At 36.6% G+C, this 21,698-nt stretch overlaps 1 protein-coding gene across 1 annotated transcript; it reads left to right on the top strand.

The window, feature by feature from the left end:
• Positions 1-64: 64 nt before the first annotated feature.
• On the top strand, positions 65-20,232 carry LOC145500044 (MAU2 chromatid cohesion factor homolog). The gene is made up of 21 exons (XM_081479550.1): positions 65-387; positions 485-502; positions 2,242-2,310; positions 2,673-2,774; positions 3,474-3,568; positions 4,283-4,310; positions 4,799-4,954; positions 5,468-5,540; positions 6,227-6,297; positions 7,001-7,091; positions 7,933-8,039; positions 8,290-8,367; positions 8,977-9,042; positions 9,754-9,846; positions 12,650-12,696; positions 13,142-13,219; positions 13,706-13,817; positions 14,624-14,714; positions 15,828-15,911; positions 18,176-18,219; positions 18,404-20,232. The coding sequence occupies exons 1-21, from the start codon at positions 154-156 to the stop codon at positions 18,500-18,502; spliced, it is 1,836 nt and encodes a 611-aa protein (XP_081335676.1). The 5' UTR covers positions 65-153; the 3' UTR covers positions 18,503-20,232.
• Positions 20,233-21,698: the final 1,466 nt, after the last annotated feature.

The raw sequence follows: 21,698 nt of genomic DNA, 5'->3' as shown, positions 1-21,698 counted from the left end.
AGACAGTTTCACGCGGGAACAAGACCTCACGCGGGATCACGCAGCATATTATATAGACAGCACATTGCGTCCCCATACATGGCGTGCCTTCGTTTTTTCTCGAGGACGCTGACATAATCTGATCGTGGTCGTCGAAAGCCCAACAAAAACAAAATGGCGGCGACTATGGGAACTCACGATGCTTCGTACATTGGCCTTTTAGGTTTAGCAGAAACTTTCAGAACATCGAACCCACCCAAAATCAGGCAATGTATACAGTGTCTCCAGTCTGTGTTTCAATTTCAACCATCGCCCGCCATCCAAGCTCGAACGCATCTACAGCTCGGGAAACTTCTTCATTCGCATACGCAAAATACGGACATGGGGCGTTCACATTTAGAAAAGGCGGTGAGTTGAGTGGTTTGAATAATGTTTGGCCATTAAGTTTCTTGTATTTTGTATCTATGATGTCAATTGTGTTTAATCAACTTTTTTTTTTTTTCAGGTTGTCCAAGCACAATCTGTATCCTTTTATAAATATTGTCGTACGTGAACCAATTAACTGAAATGTAAACTATATACGAGCTAATTAGTATTAGTATACCCATCTAGTGGACTAATGCAAATCCTGCATTTTAATTGGCTATGCTACTAGAGGACTATTAGTAATAGTCCTTAAGTAGCAAAATTGGCGCAATCAAGCATGATGCTTTCTTTCATTTTATTCCCAAATAAATATTTCTTCAACTTACATTTGCTGACTTCATGATTGCCTTTTCTGTCCGACTAGTTGGGTGATACTAAAACAATTAGACCTGCAGCCCTCAAGGGCCATTGGTCAATAGCTCATTCGGTTTCACCTCATAGGCTATTGATGGGTAGCCCTTGCGGGCTGTGGGTCTACATGTAATTGCTAAATAGGCAATTGGACCTTGTGTCGTACCATTCAGGGAGTAAGCGCGCAAGTAATTTCAAAATCAAACAAGCACAAAGCGCAAGGCCAATTTTGAATTACGAGCAAGATTACTCCCTGAATAGTACTCCACTTGGTCCAGTTACTATTACTAATCGTTTCTATAACGAATTTCGGAATTGAAAATGTCTTTTGAGTACTTCTTTTGACTGAAAACGTCTAACGTTTTTTAAAAGTTTTGAAAACTGTACATGTAGGAAGCAGTGTGAAGGAAGCCAGTAAAGCGCATGTAATTGGTGTGCGAATCACGTGGGTATCCAATTACAGGTGTCCAATTATGAAAAGTTCAAATTGGATACCTGTAATTGGACACCCACGTGAGCGCACACCGATTATGTGACAAAGAGGCGCGCAGAGAACCAATCACGATCGAGAATTTTGTTATAGATACAATTAGTATATATAATGGGACTACATGCTGTCCAATTTGGAAATAATTGGATGAAAAAAAGTCCAATTTGGCTGTCAGAGGAATTTTTTGAATCCAATTATTTCCAAATTGGACAAGCATGTAGTCCTGTTACTTATTAAATATATAGCTCGTGAGGTAATACAGCTTTGCAAGGAAAACTACGGTAACTTTCTCTGAAGAAAAACAGACTGGACCTTTGATCTTCCGAAACTTGGGAAAGCTTCGAAAATTTCCGATGAACTTCAAAGATCGCAGATTGTCACAAGTCTTTGGAAATCCTGGGAAGTGTTTGGGTGATCTTCGGAAATCTTTGGAAGTGTTTGGGCAATCTTCGGAAATACTCAAGTGATCTTTGGAAATCTTTGGAGATGTGTGCGTGATATTCGGAAATCTTCGGAAGTGTTCAGGTGATCTTTGGAAGTCTTTGGAATTGTTCAGGTGATCTTCGGAAATCTTCGAAAGTGTTTGGGGAATCTTTGGAAAGCTTCGGGAGTGTTCTGGTGATCTTTGGAAATCTTTGGAAGGTTTTGTGTGGCCTTCGATAATCTTCAGAAGGTTTAATAGGTTAATTTCATTGGCTGAGTCAAACTGTCCTATTTTTTCCCAAATTGGACAGTTTCTGCATTTTTACTCAAAGACCTTATTGAAAACTGTCCAAATTAAACCCCAAATGGGACAGTTTTTAGAAATTAAAGGAGAATAGCTGTGCTGACAATACTGGATTAACTGACTGCTATATAATTAGGGTTGTAATAGACCTTATCACGGTTTTCGACGCTATCTTGACAGGTAGACAAAGCAGTCAGAAATTAGGTCCATTCCTGCTGGTGCCGATCATAGACTAGTATACCTCTTAATAAGCTTAACTCTTATCTAGCTTGGAACTGGATTTGAAGACATTCATTTGGAAGCCATGTGCATTTTAACAGACATTTACAAAGAACAGGTATTATAATTTATGGTTTTGTAGATTCTAAGTGCCGTAGGACTTTTGCCATAGCAAGTCAGCCCAGCAGTGGGAATTGTCAAAGGCAATGTTATCTTTTAGTCTTTTAGGCATACATAAAATTAATTAGTTGTTGATTATAATTTTCCTGATTGTATATGTCCCACAGATCTTTTGAAAATCATAAACATCACTTTAGTCCTGCACTTTTCACTGAACCTCATCAGCACTGCTGCATCCCAGCTTTACAGGGTAACAAATACATGTACATAAACAACTGAACTCACTCACAGGTTAACATTGAATTAAATTTCTATTATTTGTAATATCGAATTTGACTTCATTGGTTTTGTAATTTTCAGGGCCAATTTCATCTTGCAAAGTCTTCTTTACGTCAGGCACTTGAAGTGGCTCATGCAAGCATTTTGCCTTTCTGGCAATTCAAAATCACTTTCCAGTTAGCGGTAAGTGTACTGAAAGGAGATGGGAATCTTTCGAGGCATTCTCTGGTCTTAGCTTGGTAAATGTTTCGACGGGACATACTTTACCAGGGATATACGTAGACAGGAAGTATAATCTCTTGGCCTGAATTAAAACACCTTACTCCAATTAGGGGGGGGGGGGTGGGGGTGACTCCTAAATAAAAGGATAGGGGTTCTTGTCGGAAATTTTGAACAGAACCCCTAAGAAACAAACAAGATCATGGTTTGTGGGCATGACTTGAAATGTTTTCCACACCTAAGAGGTACCAATTCTAAAGCAACACATTATCTCCTCTGACATTTCTTTTGGCTCAATATCCTAAAAGGTACCACAAAAGCTGCAGATGTGGACCTTTTGAGGCTGAAATATACCTTAAGAGGTTCCAAAACCACATTTTTAACCCCTAAAGGTACGATGAACACCCCTGTTCTTTTTACAGTGTATATGGGAGTCCCCCCCCCCCCTCCAACCTTAATATTTAAAAGTGATTGTCATCACATGATTATTCTTGAGTGCATGCTGGATATATTTAAGCAATGTGCTCTAAGCTGAAATAACCTTTTCTCTCAGAAGCACACTTGTCTATATATTTTTCCCCTGGGTATTTTTTGGTAGGGTGTAAAGAATTCATTGTTTGAAGTATGATTTCCCTCTTGCTGTCATAAATTATTGTTTCTTAGGATGTGCATGCAAGTGACAAAGAACTGAAAGCTGCAACAGAGGTTCTGGAAATGGGAGAGAGATTTGCTGAGCAGTGTGGATCACACTATATGAAGTGAGAATTGAACTTTATCTCATTTTGTAATTCCTACCTTTCCAATTCCAAAACTGTCTTGAAACACATATTAATGGATGTTATGAATGAGTCTCGTGATTGTAGAATTAAAGGGTGTGTTCCTTTGGGATGATCTGCGTAAGGAACAGTGGTCCCAGTCTGGATTAATGATCCAGCATCACTCAGATCATGATACATAAAAGGAACTGATCTAAGTTCACTACCTTAGATTGGTTAATGATTTTAACCCAGATCATCCCAAGACAACCCACCCCAATATTCAACTAAAACACTGTGGTTTTCTGTTTTAAGTAAATGTTATACAAGTTTGGCAGGCTGTAGTGATGATTAATAAATTATTATTTTGTTAATTAAAACCTTGAGATTCCAAATTGTACTTGTGTTTCAGTGGGACCTTGCCATCTCCAAGTCTGTTGTCTCAAAGTCACCTCTATTTCAAGCTTAAATTCCATGGATTTGCTTTTCGGTCATGTTAACATGATTTTCTATCTCGATTGCTCACTTTCTCAACTATGTTTTGTTTCCCTTGACACTTTGGGATGGCAAGGTTCAATGTTATGTTAATAGCAGTTTGTGATTAGTACTTTTAGTAATGAAAAAGTCAGTCAGATTTGGAGTACTTCATGTGTATAGACAGGTAATGTAATACAACTCTTTCTCTCTGTTGACTTCATCTTGCTCTCTCTTTTTTAGGTGTCTTTTTGCACTAACCAGAGCTATGGTAAGAGATATTATTAAAGAATACAGTTCAACCCCTATTAAACGGCCACCCTCGCGAAAATGGATAGTGGCCGCTTAAAGGGGACTGGCCACTTAATAGAGGTAAAAACAATAGAGAAACCCTCATCAGGACTTTGATTACTGACTGCCAAATAGGGGTGGCTGTTTGATGGGTGACCACTTAATAGGGGTTTGGCTGTATACCAGTAACTGTACACAGGGCAGGAAAACAGCATTGAAACCACTTGCTCAGTGTGCCAGTAAATTTCAGTTTTCACTTGCTCCCACTTAAATACTGTTTGTCCAAAATGTAAACCAATAGACAAGTACAAAGTACCATAAAAATCAATTTGATAATGATTTAGACACCAGTGGGTCAAAACTGGCCATTTTTTGATAGTGTTTGTAATGAATGATAATGTAATGAAGTTGCCTTCTCGTGAATTAGATGACCTAATTTTTTTACTGTTTATAAAATTCTTTCAACAGGCATTTATGATGATCAAAGAGTTGAGTCATACCAATGCCATTTTATCTATGGTCGCAAGTTTCCTTGAGAGGTGGAACATTTCTACTTATCAACGGGAATCAATTCAAGTGTTTTATTTACTGCTTAAAGTGTGGAACTTTTTAACATTGGGACAGGTATTAACTATTATTTTTGTATTACATATTTTGAGATACATGTACTGCCTGTATTTAGCTCTTATTAACTGAGCTAAGTCGGTCTGTATGGGAGAATCTTGACCAAGGTTGTGAGTACAGACTGAATGCAGTGAGGTCTCTATGCAAGACTAAGGCCAAGATTCTCCCATACAGACCGACTAAGCTCAGTTAATAAGATGTTTATCATATGGCAAACAAGAAAAAAATTAATGCGTTTAATTAATGTGCCTGGTTTGTACTAACTTACATTTTGCTTGCGAACGGTGATGTGCTGAACTTAATTCTGCCAAAGTTTGCTCATTCTCTTTACTTTTTTTTTCTCATCAGGCTTCTTTTGCATTTCCATAAATAAATATTGTTAGAAGAAAATAATCAATATTTTTGTATTTTAGTTTGCATGTCATGTGTTGTCATATTAAGGCTGACCAAGGAATGACAGCCCTGAAGTACGTGGAAAAAATGGTCCATTGTTGCTTTTTTTTTCCTTGTTAGGCAAAAGGTGTCAGACCACACCTAAAACAATTGCAGCAATCAATACAGATATTAACAACACTCCATATGGATGGTACGTTTAGCTTGGGTAGCTTATTTGATTTTATATCTGCATGAAGCCTTTTTTGCTGTTGGTAAGCTAGATATAGCACACGAACATGTATTGCATGCAACTTACAGAAGTTTCTCTAGACTAGTGTGGTTCTCTGGAGATGATTAGATTACTGCTGTTTGCACCTGAGATTTCAATAATCCAAAGGAAGCTCGTCGTCTGAGTCAGCCAATTACCCTGGTGAAAAATCATTTGGTACATGTAAAATTTTCAAAGACTTGCTGAAGATCCTTGGATCCTCAGGTGAGGATCTTACAGAGATCTTAACAAAGAACTTTGCAAAATGTTCCTTAAAGATCCTCAAGCCAAGGATAGATAGCATGCTTTTTTCAAGAATCCTGCAATAACCTTGAAGATCTTAAGGGATTATACTTGTAAATGTAAATGAAGATATATCTTTGAAGGTCCTTGCAAAGATCTCTGAAGATCCTTGAAATATTTTCACTAGGGTAGTGTCATGTCTCTTGGCTCAGGCGTTGTTCTCCTGAAATTCTACTAAGGTTGGCAAAACATCAGTCCTAACAAACAGTCTTTTTCCTCCCCATCAGACACCCACGCTATGTTAAACAATATTTCCAAGCCAAAACAATTTATTTGTCATATTATTTATTTATTTATTTATTTATTTATATATTATTAAATTGTAGAATCACAAATCCATGAGGCTGAACGATTTGAATGGTTGACCAAGGAGCACCTTTGTGTTTTAGTTTATTTGGTAAGAATGTCATTCTGCAGTTCTCTTGGTATGCAATGAAAAAAAGGCGCTAATGCTGCCTCTGAGCTGTCTTTTTAAAATATCTTTCTTTCTCTTACAATGAAGTGTGTCGGAAGAGTACACATCAAGATTAAGAAGTGCTTTTTTCCTTTTATTTAACATTTTTGTGAGCATCTTCCATCAAATTACTTACATTCCCTGTTTATACCTTAGTTTCTGATTGCTACCACATTATATATTATCCATGGTACCATCTCTGTTCTTGCCAACTACATTCATTTGTAAGCTTACTGGTAAAGTTGACAAAGATCAATATACAAATGTTATACACAAGTCATGTAATAAAAGTGACCATTATACACTGCAGTCTTCTTGCAGGAGATGGGTCTGTATTGATGCTTGAATCAGGGAACCTACTAAAATAACAACCATTACAGGCTTTTTTGCAAACCCCATGCATATTATTTTGTGATGTTTATCAAAATCTCGGCATACTTGAGCAAAATACACAAAGAGTAATAAATTATATGACTGTCTTATTGAGCTAATGTTCAACCCTCTTACAATCTACACAATCTACAAAAACAATTATTTTAAAGTAAATACAGAGGACACTTCATTTCTTCCCATCTCCCTCCCCTCATGCCAGCCTACCTTTTAAAAGCAAAAGTTAGACACACCTTTCTGCTCCTTTGGGTTTCAGGTAACAGTAATGCACTCCATGTATGCAGGATATATGGAAAAGGCAATCAGATATAGTGAGAAAGCTCTGGTTCAAGTGGATCGGTTAAAATGTGAGTACTGGGAAACCAGTCCTTGGGACCAAAACTAGAGTTGCGGTAACAAAGGAAGTCACATGTTCAAGTCTTTAATGAACATTTGACAAATTCTCCCAATCCCCTAGTGCTGTTAAAACAATGTATCAATCAATCAATCAATCAAAAACTTTACTAGTGTCTTGTCTTCTAGCCGTCCATCAGGCCTACTAATCTGACATAGTTACTAGTGAGTAATTATTGTTAAGGGGAATTTATTTGCCTACATATCTTTCAAAGTTGAATTTATGGTTTAAGAACTCAGTTCACTCATCATTAATTTTAACTGTCATTAAATTTGTTAAATTCTTCTGCCCAGTACTGGAGGAAAATGTATCCATGGACATCTGTAAAGAGAATTGTCATCTTGAAAACAGCCCCTGATAAGCTTCTTTCTGCTTCTTCTGTTGTCCCAGTTCCAATCATGTTATATTACAGTTAGATGTAACTCTATTTTAACTGAGTTTTTTTTGCAATTTGTGGTTCCGCAAGATAAGGAGGAGTAGGTGGCAGAACAGTTCTGCATAGAATATCACATGATATAATAGGCAATAGACCTTATTTGCACTAATGGTAACTGACACATACTGTTTTGGGAATAATGCAATAATTTGGGCCAAAGATCTTAGTTTGTTTCTTGCAAAAGTTCACTGCTCAGCAAATTTAAAAGTATCTTGAGGTTTAACAGAAAAGGAGACTGGCTCCAAAAGAAATTTTATAAGTGGTTTTACTGAAAATTCATGATCTAGGGACATTGTCATTAATATTATAATTAATATTAATAATGATAGTTTATTCTGAGTTATAATTCCTCCCAAAGCTACTACACCAAAATCAGGCCTGTTGTCAACATTTAAACTGGTGCTTCTAGAACACATGATTCTTTGTAGAATGGTACAAGGACAGATGCCACAAGCAATCAAAGAGGTGAATAAAATCACCTGTGTTGGTATATTATACATAATGTACACATATAAAGAAATAGTATAACTATTGTAGAAAAATGATACGAAGTCTGCAGTCACTTTGAATAAGCTACTTGAATTAAGCATGGAAGTGTGTACCTTTCTTTACACTATAGCTCATTCTTGTACATTATGTAGTAATAGTGCATTTTGTCTGTTAGTGAGTCAGAGAATGCAAATTGATTAAAAGGCTGTCACTTATGCACTTTCAGATTTCTCAAGTTTATCAATTCGCTCAACATGATGGAAAATTTTTGACAACTCATCAATCTGTGTTACATACTCTTCTGGTAGGTTTTATTTTGTTCATTATCAATGTTTACCATTAATGTCGTTCCTAACGAAAGTAAGTTAACTGTGGCGACTTGCAATTGAACCAGAGCTATTAATCAAATACAAACAACTCATGATGGTGTTAATGGGGGAACACTGCCTTGCATTTGGTTAGCCCATGCGATTGCCGGCAAGAGCATGACAAGCAACCTCACTTATCTCCCAGCACTATGAGCTGAATGACAGACAGCACATGCTGGACCAGACAAGAGTATCAGTTAGCAAGCAATGTTCAAAGGCAATGAAAAAACAACAAGCTAGGGGGAAGTCGCTGTGCAGACTTAACTGCACTACACAGGAGTGACCCTTTGTTTATTATGCAGGAATACATGACCAACCTCATCTCCAAAGGGAGGGAGTCAGGGAAAATTATCTACTTGCTTAGGAGCATATTTGTAAACCATAGTCAGGGGGATTGCTGAGTCCTGTCATTGCAGCATACAATTAATTGATGATGAAGACAATAGTCCTGACTCCCACCTAAATTTCATAGCTGTTGGATATTCATTTTTGTTGAAAGTTTCTTTTAATATTTCAACTGTTAACAATGTCCACCTCCTTATCAGGCCTTGTACGCAATGTCCATGAATCTGATGGACTCAGCCTTGACACAGTTTAATACAGCTTTAGAGGTAAGGCAAATAATAAAATTGGAAAAAAAATTCATGAATTTAATTTTGTACTTTGAAAGGTGTCACTAACTGAAGCACATCAATTAACAAGAATGAATAAACATTGATTTGCATATTAAAATGTACATGAATTTGAAATAATAACTGTGTACTTAATAGTAAGGTGTCATTAACTTTAGCGCATCAAGGAATACAGTAACATTGATTTGATTATTCTAAGCCACTTAGCAAATAATGTTGTGAGTTGCCTACTACATAATATTCAACTGAGCAATAAATTTGATAGCGTACAACCTAATCAATTGCCTAAAATTATGCTTATGGCATATCACAAGTTCTCAAAAATTAAATTGTAGTGGATTCTCAGAAAGAAGCTTTAGGTTCAATTACACTTGACAACTCTAGACCTTTAGGCCATGCAGAGAGCACAACTCAAGGCAATTACAGTGGAATTCCAATTTCTCAAACCCTCATTTTTTTGAACCTTTGGATAGCTCAAACCAAAAGTCGTTTCCCCTCCTCAGTCAAACACATTAATTTTACCCCCAATTTCTCAAACTATCCAATTTTGCAAACCAATTTTCATTTCCCTTGGAGGTTCAAAAAATTGGGATTCCACTGTATTGAGATTTTATATGTATGTCAGCAGATTTAACCAGTGGCTTGTGACATGTAAGTCTGTTATAATCTAGGATGTTTGCCTACTTGCAGACCTGCAGTCAGCCGGAGCTCAGGAATTTTATTGGTTTAAATCTGGCAATTGTTTACATTCGCTCTGGAGTTGGAGGCAGTAGAAGTATAGAGGTGCGTGCAACTAAAGCAGAAGTATAATGACGTCATTAATTTTTGCTTTTGAGTACTGAACTTAAGTAAACCTTCCATGAAAGTTGTACAGGTCTCTTACATGTACAAGTTTGCTGGCAATAGTTTCCAGCTACTACTTGTACTGCTCTTAATTAGTTGATGCTACTACTATTAATCGTATCTATAACAAAATTCTCAATTGTGATTGGTTCTCTCTGCGCCTATTTGTCACGTAATCAGCGCACAATCACCTGGATGTCCAATTATAGGTAGCCAATTTGAACATTTTGTAACTGGATACCCACGTGAATCACCCATCAATTACACTTGCTTTAATGGCTTCTTCGTAATGCTCTCTACAGTTAAAACTAATGGAAATCTTTTTTTGCTCAAAAGAAGTTCTCCAAAGACTTTTTTAATGTCGAAATTTGTAATAAATATGATCAATTAGCAATTGGACCTTGTGTTGTACGATTCAGGGAGTAATCGTGCTCGTAATTTTAAATCGGCCTTGTGCTTCGCAGTCATCCAAGTTTGAATTACACACGTGATTACAGTACAGACCAGAAGAAACCTAACAGGGAACGCGTTTGCAAATGGGTATAGAACGCATATAGAACAGGTATGAGAATGTGAACAGAACAGGAATGGAGCAGATACAGAACAGGAACGGGAATGTGTGTGGAACAGAAACAGAACGCATTCTGTCAAGCATTCCCTGTTTGGTTTCTTCTGATCAGTATTGTACTCCATGAATTGTACTCCACTCGGTCCAATTACATGACTGTACTATTACTAATAGTCCAGTTACTAATAGTGTTATCAAATGAATGCCTCTGGTGAACAAGTTGAGATCATCTTTGATAGGAACTTCTATATTGTATTGTCACTTTTTGGTTACCACAGCCATGCCATGCGCTATGGGCACCAACCGAAATAAAGTTGAAATCCAGAAGATTGCCTATTTTGCATTTTTGATCCTAAGAAAATGTTGTTAAAAGTAGTGCTCTGCAGATCAAACCCCCAAAATGGGTCAAATGTTCCAAAAGTTTCCCCCTAAAAATGTAACATTGCTTAGAAGTAGATTTTGCAATAAAATATTAGCTTATTTTTATTGTAAAATGTAAAATATCAGCCAAAATAAGTGTGAAAAATGTACTTTGAACACTTTCCTTCATCTCTGCGAGACTCCTAGATAATCTGGGAGAATTGCATAGATGAAGTATCTAGTGTCAACATGACAAGGCCAGGTAACTGTGCTTACTAGCACAGCTCCAGCTGTCTGAAGGGCCACTAAGCAGAGATCCATACTCATAGAAACCCGTGAATCACTTTTCTCATGGTAAAAATGACTAGTGGTATTGCTTGTGTATGCGTACGCACGACATCAATGATGACGACAACATTACACAATGTGGCGGCCATACTCCAGCTAATAAGTTGATGGAGACAGGCAGCCTTGGTTTACAACACTCATCTTTGATATTGGACAGGCATGTTATAGTCAATTGACACCTGTCAAAAAAGGTATCCACTGACCAGTATCACATGACCATATTGCGGGCTCAAGTTTAGAGTGCTTTGAGGTGACATATTTCTTAGAGTTGACCACCGACCAAGTACTGTTTGTTTTTTTTCAATTGGATCACAGGCTCAAGCCAGGTTAACTTGTTGTAATCAGGCTGGGTTGTTCGGTAGCCAGTTAGCACTAATCCCGAATTAAAAGTCTTGTATAGAAATGTTTTTCACTGCTTATGTTTTGTATAGTTAGGTAGGTTAAGTCTACATACAAGCCAAGGGGTGCATCAGGCCAGAGCTTATCCTGGTTTCTGTAGCATGAAGTGACTAGGAGTATTTCTACTCCCCCCTAGATGGGATGGTAGTCCATTGCTGGGTTGCCCTCAGCGTTATAGGTCACCAGTGCCCATTTATACACTTGGGTGGAGAGAGGCACTGTGAGAGTAAAGTGTCTGGCCTAAGAACACAACACAATGTACCCAGTCAGGGTTCGAACCCAGACCGCTCGATCAGGAGTTGAACACACTAACCATGAGGCAGTGTTTGTACGGGTCCTGGAAAACCTGGAAAGTCCTAGAATTTTTGTTGTGGCATTTTCCAGGACTGGAAAGTCCTGGAAAATGGCTACTGGTCCTGGGAAGTTCTGGAAATCTGTTAAACTCAAGTAAAAAATATGAAATGTATGACAGACAGTAAGGAGAATTAGCATTGAGATCTTGGGAGTGAAAGGGTTAATGTGAATTTTAGAGTCCTTGAAAAATCAATCTGAGTCCTGGAAAAGTCCTGGAAAAGTCCTGGAAATTTGTTTCTGAAAAAGGGTACGAACCCTGACGAGGCCAACCGCGCCTTTGAGATTATTCAAACTTAGACGGCCAAACAATGATATAAACAGAAAACCTCACTGTAAAGTTAAAAACAAACACGCTTATGCTGGATTAGCTTAATCAGGTTCTAAACAGCCCGGCCCAGGAGCTCCACTTTCAGGCTTGGCTAAATCTATATATGTTAGTCTTTTTTTAATTATTAGTACTTTTCTATTGTGCAAATTAATGTTAGTAATAGTACACTTACCAAAGACAACAATCTGCAGAGTGATATAATTATGTAAATTTATTTATTATTTTATTTTAGTATCAATAATTGATTTCAAATTATTAGCATGTGCTAAAAAATACTAAATGTACTGCACTTAAAAAATTTCCAAGTAAACTTTACAAGGTGCAGCTATAATTTCTCCTTTTTTTTTAAAATCGTCTGATCTATAATTTATTTTGTTTACTTTCAGCTTCAAAATCTATTGGCAAAGATAAGACCAGATCAGCTTCCCACATGGTAATTTACAAATAAATTAATGTAATGGTACATCATGACAATTTTATATTGGTAACCTGATTTACATACAATTAGGTGTTCATAGGTTTTTCTTGGTTGTGGCTTAGTAATAGCCTTTCATACATGAATATATTATTCTCCAAATCTCTTTTAATCTCCTGTTCCTGTAACAAGTTCCCCTTCATCTCCCAACTTGTTACTTGCATCATCAACACTAAATCCATGGGGCATCATAAAATAGATTAAAAAAAGCAAAATCGTAATATACTGTTAATGATGAAATCCTAAAATTGGTAAAATACTAAAAATAATTAATGCAATTAATGTTGGTTTTCACGATTTTTAGTTTTAGTGCAATACCATTATTATGTCAGTAATTTGGTAATTTTCTGAGAGATGTTAAAAGTTTTTAAAAACTGACATGATTAATCTTATTTGTCTTCAGTTCACATAGTCACCAAGCAGGTTATTACTATATCAGAGGATTACAGTCATTCTTTGAATCACGTTTCATGGATGCCAAGTAAGTCTATAAGTTAATAAATAGCAAATTATAATATTGCTGTATTACTACAGCAGGCTTCAGAATAATATCACAATAGCGATAATGAGAGTTTTTGTAATGTTATGCATGTAGAATTTCATAACTGGCCTTCAGACAATTTGTTTTATTTTCAGTCAACACTTAAGTGAATTTTCCACATGTCTTTCCAAGAAAAAAATTTAAAAATCAGATTCCAAATTATTGTGATGATATCTCAGCGTGACTATATGTATTTACTTGTACATGTACATGCATCTATTCTAAGAACTTTAAAGGAATCAAATCATGCCATTGGTGACTGATTGAATAAGAAAAACTGTACACCATACTGAATAATAATTAAAAAATAAGCATTTACATAGTCGATGGTACGAAAGGAATTATTGTTGGTCAGAATTAGTATATCAAGAATTTGTGTGATATAGACTTATAATTTGATTAACGTTAATTTTTTCTATGTGGCAGAAAATACCTACGGGAAACTTTAAAGATTGCTAATTCAGAAGATCTGAACAGATTGACAGCCTGTTCACTTGTCTTGCTTGGAAACACATTTTTATCTCAGGGGATTACACAGGTATGAGGTCACATGATTCTGTTTTTAAGGTGTTCTTTCAAGAAATATAGATCTGTTCAATTAATTAGCCATAGCTTCTTGATTGTCGTGCCATGCAACACTCCTATTATGTATTGTTCCAATTTTTTTTTCAAATATCTTTTCCTGTAACAGTTTTTTCTGACAGTTGCCTGATGATTGCTTTGGAGGAAGCATGAAATTTTGAGTAGCAAGTAAATGTCTTGGACCAACTAATCCAGCTCTTTACGTCTACTGTAGTTATAAATTGCTGTACAGGTTGCAGTCAAACTATTGAACACTCTCATAGCTGATGAGGATTTCAACCTGCTCTTTGATCTGTATAATCATGTGTGTAGAGTGTAGTTGTAAACAGATTTGACTTTGCATGCATGTGTTGTAACTTTTCAAAGGCCCAGATCAAATGTTGAACTTCACATGAGACGAACTAAATTGCAATTTGAATCGCTCTTAATTGGCCAAGCTCCATTAATGGGTCAAACATGGAACTTAATTCAAATTTAGATTGACCAACATGGATAGAACATGTTGGTCAATCTAAATTCAGTCGGACGAACTCAGTTGAGTCAAACGTTGAACTTACCATGAACTTAATTCACTCAGTTTAGTTCATCTGATGTGAAGTTTGACATTTGACCTGGACCTAAGGGGCACAACAATGTCCATGTGTTTCTTTTTTGAGAACAAGAAAAAGTGATAAAGTTAAAACATATGATCATGGTTTCCATTAAAAACATCCATGGTTGTTTGTAAATTGTGCTTTCCACATACTGTATTACTATTAAAAGGAAGCTTTGGACATGGCATTACCTGCAAATCAACTGGCTAGCCGTATACCTGACTCTTATATTCATATGTGGGCAGCATCACTTCTGAGAGGTGAGGGAACTAGTCTTAAATACCAGCATGTCCAATTGTAGTAAATAAGTAGGAAGATTGTGTAGGAGGCTCAACTGTGGACAAGGGTGATAGGGGATAGGGAATTATGAAGGGATGTATATAAGGGTGTCATTTATAGCAGAGCTCCCCCTATACTCATATAGGAAAGAAAAAGAAACCCATGAGTTGATTTTCTCATGGTTATCATGGCTAGCGGTATTGCTCGTGGGTACGTACGCACGACGGCAACAACAGCGACAGAGAGTTGCCCAACATGGCGGCCATACTCCAAATAATAGGTTGACAGACATGCAGCCTTGGTATCACGTGACCATATCACTGGCTCAAGTTTACAGCTCTTCGAGGTCACATGTTTTTTCAAGTTGACCGCTGACCAAGTGCTGGTTATCGATTGGATCGAGGGCTCATATTAGGTTAACTTGTTGGAAACAGGGCAGGATTGCTCGGAAGCCGGGTAACGCTAACCCAGGATTAAAAGTTGACCAAATTATAACTTTTTCTTCTATACAAATGTTTTTTGCTGTTTTGTTTTGTGTATAGGGTGATTATTAAAACTCAAAACAGAAGGCCAAACAATATACAGAAAACATCACCGCAAAGTTACATGAAATCAAAATTCTACCTTTTCCTGGGTTAGCTTAATCAGGCTCTGAACAACCCGGCCCAGGAGCTACGCTTTTAGGCTGGCCTAAATCTATATATTAATGGGCTACATTCCTGTGCAGCACCAGGAGAGGATGGGAAGGGGTTATCTATGAGGAAAGACTACTGTAGTAGTATATAGTTTTACAAGAGGGGGCTATCTACATGTAAAAGGGAATATATGTACATGTGTTTGGTTTATGGAGAAGCTAACTACAGGGGTACGTCTAGACATAGGGAACTAATCTATAGCGGAAACTAAACATTGTTATAAAGAGGAACTATTGCTGCAAGTCAGAGAAAACTATGCCCAGGGTTATCAGAGCATCAATGAAGAAGTCTAGCTACTTTACATAGACAGGGACTACTTGTATCATGCATTTATCGAACTAGGAGGGATGATTTTCAAAGTCCTGGAACATCTGTATAATTATAATGTTTCTTAAACAGATCTTTATGGCGTAATGGGTGACCCTGTCTCTGCTAGTGAATATTATCAACTGCATAACAGCTTCACCAAGCGACTTTTGGATAGTAAGTCACCATTGCTATATATTAGTTATGCAATGCTTTTGAGCGACATACCATGGAATATCCCACAAGTCACTTGTATTTACAAGTGACAAGTGGGATATTCCTTGGTATACCAGGATAGAGCATTGCATAACTATTTTATACCATGCCATAGTACATGTAAGTGGTCAGCACAATCGATGGAACATATGCGCGATGGGAAGGTTCGGTGTAATACCATCAAATATACAAGAGTTTTCCTGTATTCTGATTGGCTGTATTTTCTATGGCATGGACCGTATAAAATCATATTTATATATATGTATAATCTACATGTGGACCAATCCAACCACTGGTTGTTCATCTGTTTGAGTGAGATTATTAAAACCTGGATCATTGGATAATGCAATTCGAGAGTTTTCATTGGCTTAGCCATCATGGGTTATGAACCATTATACCATGCTCTAGGAACATGGTAAGCATGCATGTGACTTTTTTTGGCATTTTTATTTTTATTTTAGTTTAGTTTTCTATATTTTGGGGGTGTTTTTTTAATAAAACAATTATTCCACTCACGCTTGTTGGATATGAAATGATTATAGCCAACTTGGCGCTGTGCACCTCATTGGCTATCTACCATTTCAAATCCAACACATGCTCATGGAGTATTTGTTTAAAAGCAATCAACCGTAAAAGTTCATTAATTATATTTTCTCTGGATTGAAATGAGGAGGAGTCATTCATTGTCACGGGTTAGGGACTGTTCATTTTTTATGTGGTAGGGGGGGCTGGTGGAATTTGGAAGGGTGTTATTTGAAAATTGTATGACCCCCCACTTCCTGATATCTTTTCACATGTCCCCCCCCATCAGAGTAATTTTTTGGGATGCCCCACCCCCTTGAATTAAAAAAATACCTATGGTATTAAAAAAGTTACTGCATTGAAATTTCGTTTTGTTACATTTCACAAAATTTATTGAAAGAAAGCTGCTTTTAACAATCTTTGCTCAAAAGAATGAAAACTCGATTTCAGCTCCTCTTGTTACTGCTCGTCCTGAGCATGTTGTAGCTGGCCACTCGTCTGCATATTCCTCGTCTGAGGTGTTAAAAGCAAGAACGACATCATTTGAGTCGTCTTCAGAGTCAGGGGCGTCGCTCTTGTTTTCATCGTCAATTTCTTCTCCCTCAATGCTTTCACCACTGCTGTCTAGTTGACCTGATTCATTGCTGCCTCCCACTTCGGCTTGACCAGTTCTGAGAGTATTCATCGGCAAGAAGTGTCCCATAATTGCCTACACTTTTTCATTCTTGCTGCTCTTCTGATGCTGTTTTAATAGTCCATGATATTTTAAGTATTTGTTCAATTCTGGCACACGGAGCTTTTTTAGCTTGGTGGCATCTTCGCACAAATTAGCCCAATGATAATCTTCATAGGATTTTTCTCTTGCTTCCCTACTTTCCCTTGCCCTTTCCTCCAGTCTCTTCTTTCTTTTGGCCTCAAGATGCTGAAGATAGTCAAACACAAACTTTGGTTTCACAATGAATGGTTTGGGGCATCTTCCTATAGGTGGTCCAGCCCATTCACAACAAAAAGAACAAATTTGTCCTACCTTTACGCCACAAGAAAACTTCAGAAACTCCCTGTAGTTCTCACCCTCCTCATAATGTTCGCTAATAAACTTTTTATGAATGAAAAGAAAGTTGTTACTATTCAAGCACTGTTATTATGAAAGATAAAAGCTGTTGAGAAGTTTTCTTGTTACCCTGGAACTGTTTTAGCATATTCGTTATAAATAAAAGGAAAATTTTTCTTCAATTTGTAAACATCTCTCATCCTATGTTAATCTTATTTTTTTCGTCCAACCCCCCTCTTTCCTTGCCAATTTTTTTTTGCGTGCCCCCCCCCCCCCTCCAGCTCCCACCACCACCACCACCCTGTCTCACAAAAAATGAACGGTCCCTTAAGTAACTGATAACTAGGATGGTTGCTTTTCTTATTGATAATGTGTTAATAATTAAAATAGTCCATATAAATGACACAAATTTACCAGCCCAAATAACTCTGAGGTTGTCAATGTATGTATCTTGTACACACATCAGGAATCGCTTTACATGTAGCATGCATAATTCAGACCAGTCCTAACTAAGTTTTTACAACTTGTTGCCAAATCAAGTTCACCAAATATGTTATTAGAAAATACTTATTGACTTCTGGCTCTCCTGCTCAGTCAGGAAGGTCATATATATTATATCATATATAATATAACAATTATCTCATCCTCCCAGGTCATATGCAAGCTAGTCAGATGCCAGAACACAGACTTATTGAGGTAACAGTTGTTATCTAAAACAGGAGTTTCTGATTGTAATTTTACTGTCAGTAATTTATTCCCAATACATTGGTATTTAATTTCAACTTTTACATTTCTTAGTGCTTGGATGACAGAATCAGTCCACCGCTAGTATGCATGGGCAGTTTAATACTTTAACTTGTCAATTTGATTTCACTCTTAGTGGGTTGGTGGCATCAGTCCACCAAGGCAATCAGCTATGAAACAAACAGCTGGACTGTTGACAACTTTTCCTCAAGCTGGACCTAGTAGTATGATGTAATGCAAATGAACACTACAGACTCGTGGATATCAGAATTCCATTTAACAGAGCTGTGTTAAATTATCACTTTGTAATGTGGCATTATTAGCAATGGTTGCTGTGGCAGCACTTGAAAATCATCATCATCATCATTACCATTATCATCATTATGGCTGGGAATGACAGGATGTATGTATGGAGCAAGTAATGGAGCTGTCAGTTGTTGTAAAATTCTACACATTTGTCACGTGGGGATGATTCCTATGGTGAACATATCAGCTTTGGTGGAATTCTTAATTGCATCCTCTTGTGGACAAGATGAAAAATTTCATCTCATGGATTTATGCTGTTATCTGCATTATAGTCATGACTGTGGATCAGTTTCATCATGGTCATTGATACTGGTGTACATGTGACTGAACTTAAAGCTATGTCGTACCGCTGGCTAGTGCAATCAAATCATTGGAGACATTTCATGTTGATACTTAACTTGTGTTTGTGTGTGTGTTTACCTGCACTCATCTCACAACCCACGACTTAAAACTTGAAATCTTGTGTGGAAAATGAGACCTCATTATATGAGTAACTAGTGTAAATATATATGTAGATAAATGTATGTTTAAGGGGTCACGTCATAATGCCCAACCTTAAGTTCATATACAATAATTTTGTTGACAAACTTAAAAGATAAGTGACCAGTGAATGTCAATCAATAACTTAAAATGTAGACTACTAAAATTCTAATTAATAAGTATTTTGCTACAAATACTAGTCGTCATCCAGTTGTTCCTTTCATTACATTATCAAGTTGATAGGCAGGGAGAATATGGAATATCACCATCTAGGGGATATCATCCTGATGTACTACCAAATTTTCAAAACCAACATTGAAATAAATGTAGCAGGAATTAGTTGGGAAAATTGATATTCATCAAGCTTTCAACTTATTGGGTGGAGCTATCTGTATGTTTTTGAAGCAAGTCTTCCATTGAAGGTAAATGATGTTGGGTTATTTAATAACAATGTGTCCCACAAGTAACCTGTCTCAACTTTTTGAACTCAGTTTCAACTCTCAGCCAATCAGCATGGTGACATTTTTTGCACATATATTATTAGCCACAGAACAAAACAAAATGGAAACCAAGAGGCACTACACAGATCCATGTAAAGTGATATTATCAGCATGTAATGTTTTTAGTTAAATTGTAGACTTTTTCTTTTGAGATGGAATGGTTGAATGTACAAAGAGAGATGTATGTTTATGAAGCCAAGTTACCATGTGGTAGCTCCCTCCCTTATGAAATGGTTGCCCAAATCAAACAGAACCTATCAAATTTAATGTAAGAATGCTGTCAAAAATCTGTCAATAATTTTTTGATCAGAAACAGTATTTTATGCATCACTGTAAGATATGTCCAAATGTTGTATAACATCTTTAGATGTAATCTCCATGCATGGCTACCACAAAGTAGTGGTGGCATTTCAGTAATCTCACGTACTTAAATGTTGTAAGTTATAAATATTGTGCAAGTAAGTTTAATATATCAGTCTTTTAATAAATCACAGATTTATATTAACTTGTTATCACATTTCAATTTATGATAAACTTACTTGTAAATCTGGTTGACTCACTTGGAGCAAGTCTAACTTGTCGATATACAGTTCTGTATTAACTGCTCTAACTGACCAAGTTAGCATTTGTTATTACCATACCCAAATTCACAATTAGCCAATCAGAAGGTGTGTCCACTGCCTGATATCTTGCAATATCAAGTCATTGACCTGATATGGCTACAATATCGCGTGAGTGAATGACTGGTCAAGCCGAAGTGGGAGGCAGCAATGAATCAGGTCAACTAGACAGCAGTGGTGAAAGCATTGAGGGAGAAGAAACTGAGTGAATGATGTCTCACCTGGTATGCCACCGAAGCGTACCAAAAAGGTACAATTAGTTATAACTATCACCAACGACACACTTGCATGATGTCATTATTTGACTACAACTATTAGGATTTATTTTGTTTCTCCATTATTATTTAAATTTTTAAACCACAGTGAGATTTAACCAACAAATGCCCTAATTAGCATTAGAAAAAGAAAAAAGGAAGGATTCCGATACTTGTCAAATTTTGCCACCATGCAAATCACCTACTCAGCTGACTTGTGAAACTTCTGGATCTAATTTTAACTTACAGTCTTATACAATACATTGTCTGGTGATGAAAGCATATGAAAACAATAATCCCAATTAGCAAAATATGAAAAAGGTGATTAATATTCTGGGGTTGGGGGCAGATGAAAATCCACTCTTGCATTTGTGATCTCCTTATCCACCTCCTTTCTTTTAATGTGCCATCTAAATAAATGAGAAAATATTTTTTACCATTTCTCATATTTCACAGTTTCAAAATATTATGCTACTCATCAACAGAAATCTATTGTTATCAATATTGATTACTGTCAACAGGAGCTACTGTTCATTGTGAGGTGACCTTCAGGAACTCTTCTAAAAATAAAGACAGCTGATTAGATTTTTTTCCCTAAATGCCATCAAAAGGGCCGTGTTTTATAATTAATTTTTCCCCCAAGACATTTGATTCCTTATCTGGCATTATCAGACAAAATTGATGTGGTTTTTCATAGGGTTTTATTATTAATTGCTGTAATTTGATGAGTATTCACTTTGTTGTCTTGCATTTCCTTGCAAAAATTTGCTCAGATTTCCTTTCTATCAGGTAAACGTTATTTTTTATTTAGTTACTGTTTCGGGCAAAGATGATTAATTTTTCTCATGAAGTGATCATTTTCAGCCAAATTTTCTTGGTTGCTCGAAAGTTATAATCAATTTATAAACTAAACGTTTTCAGCGAAATCTGAAACTTTTCAAGCGTCAGTTATTTTTCCTTCCACGTTCTCGAACAGCATGCAATGAAAACAGTAACAAATTTTGACATTACCATTGTTCCGCCTGTAAAAACACAAACATTTTACTGGCGAAACTCCTTGATTAGAAAGTGACGAAATACATAATAAATATTTGTTCAGACCTATCCTTTTGAAAGAAACAAAACCATCTGTTTCTATTCCATTTCATCTTAGCGAATTATATAAACGTAAAAAAGAATTTAAAAAATGTAACTGAGGCACATTTAGCGCAAAAATATACAACCTATTTATCTCGGGTAATTACTTAAGTGTAAATATTCTATCGCTTATG

This window comes from Orbicella franksi, chromosome 1, assembly GCF_964199315.1.
Source record: "Orbicella franksi chromosome 1, jaOrbFran1.1, whole genome shotgun sequence".
NCBI lineage: Eukaryota > Metazoa > Cnidaria > Anthozoa > Scleractinia > Merulinidae > Orbicella > Orbicella franksi.
The sequence above is the reverse complement of the archived record's forward strand: the minus strand, read 5'-3'. Positions and strand labels throughout refer to the sequence as shown.

Excerpts from the sequence above, each read along its gene's own strand:
- LOC145500044 (XM_081479550.1), top strand. The coding sequence starts at position 154 with ATGGCGGCGACTATGGGAACTCACGATGCTTCGTACATTGGCCTTTTA. Across the intron at positions 2,311-2,672 it reads CAGACATTTACAAAGAACAG|GGCCAATTTCATCTTGCAAA; the intron begins GTATTATAATTT and ends TGTAATTTTCAG. Across the intron at positions 9,043-9,753 it reads AGTTTAATACAGCTTTAGAG|ACCTGCAGTCAGCCGGAGCT; the intron begins GTAAGGCAAATA and ends GCCTACTTGCAG.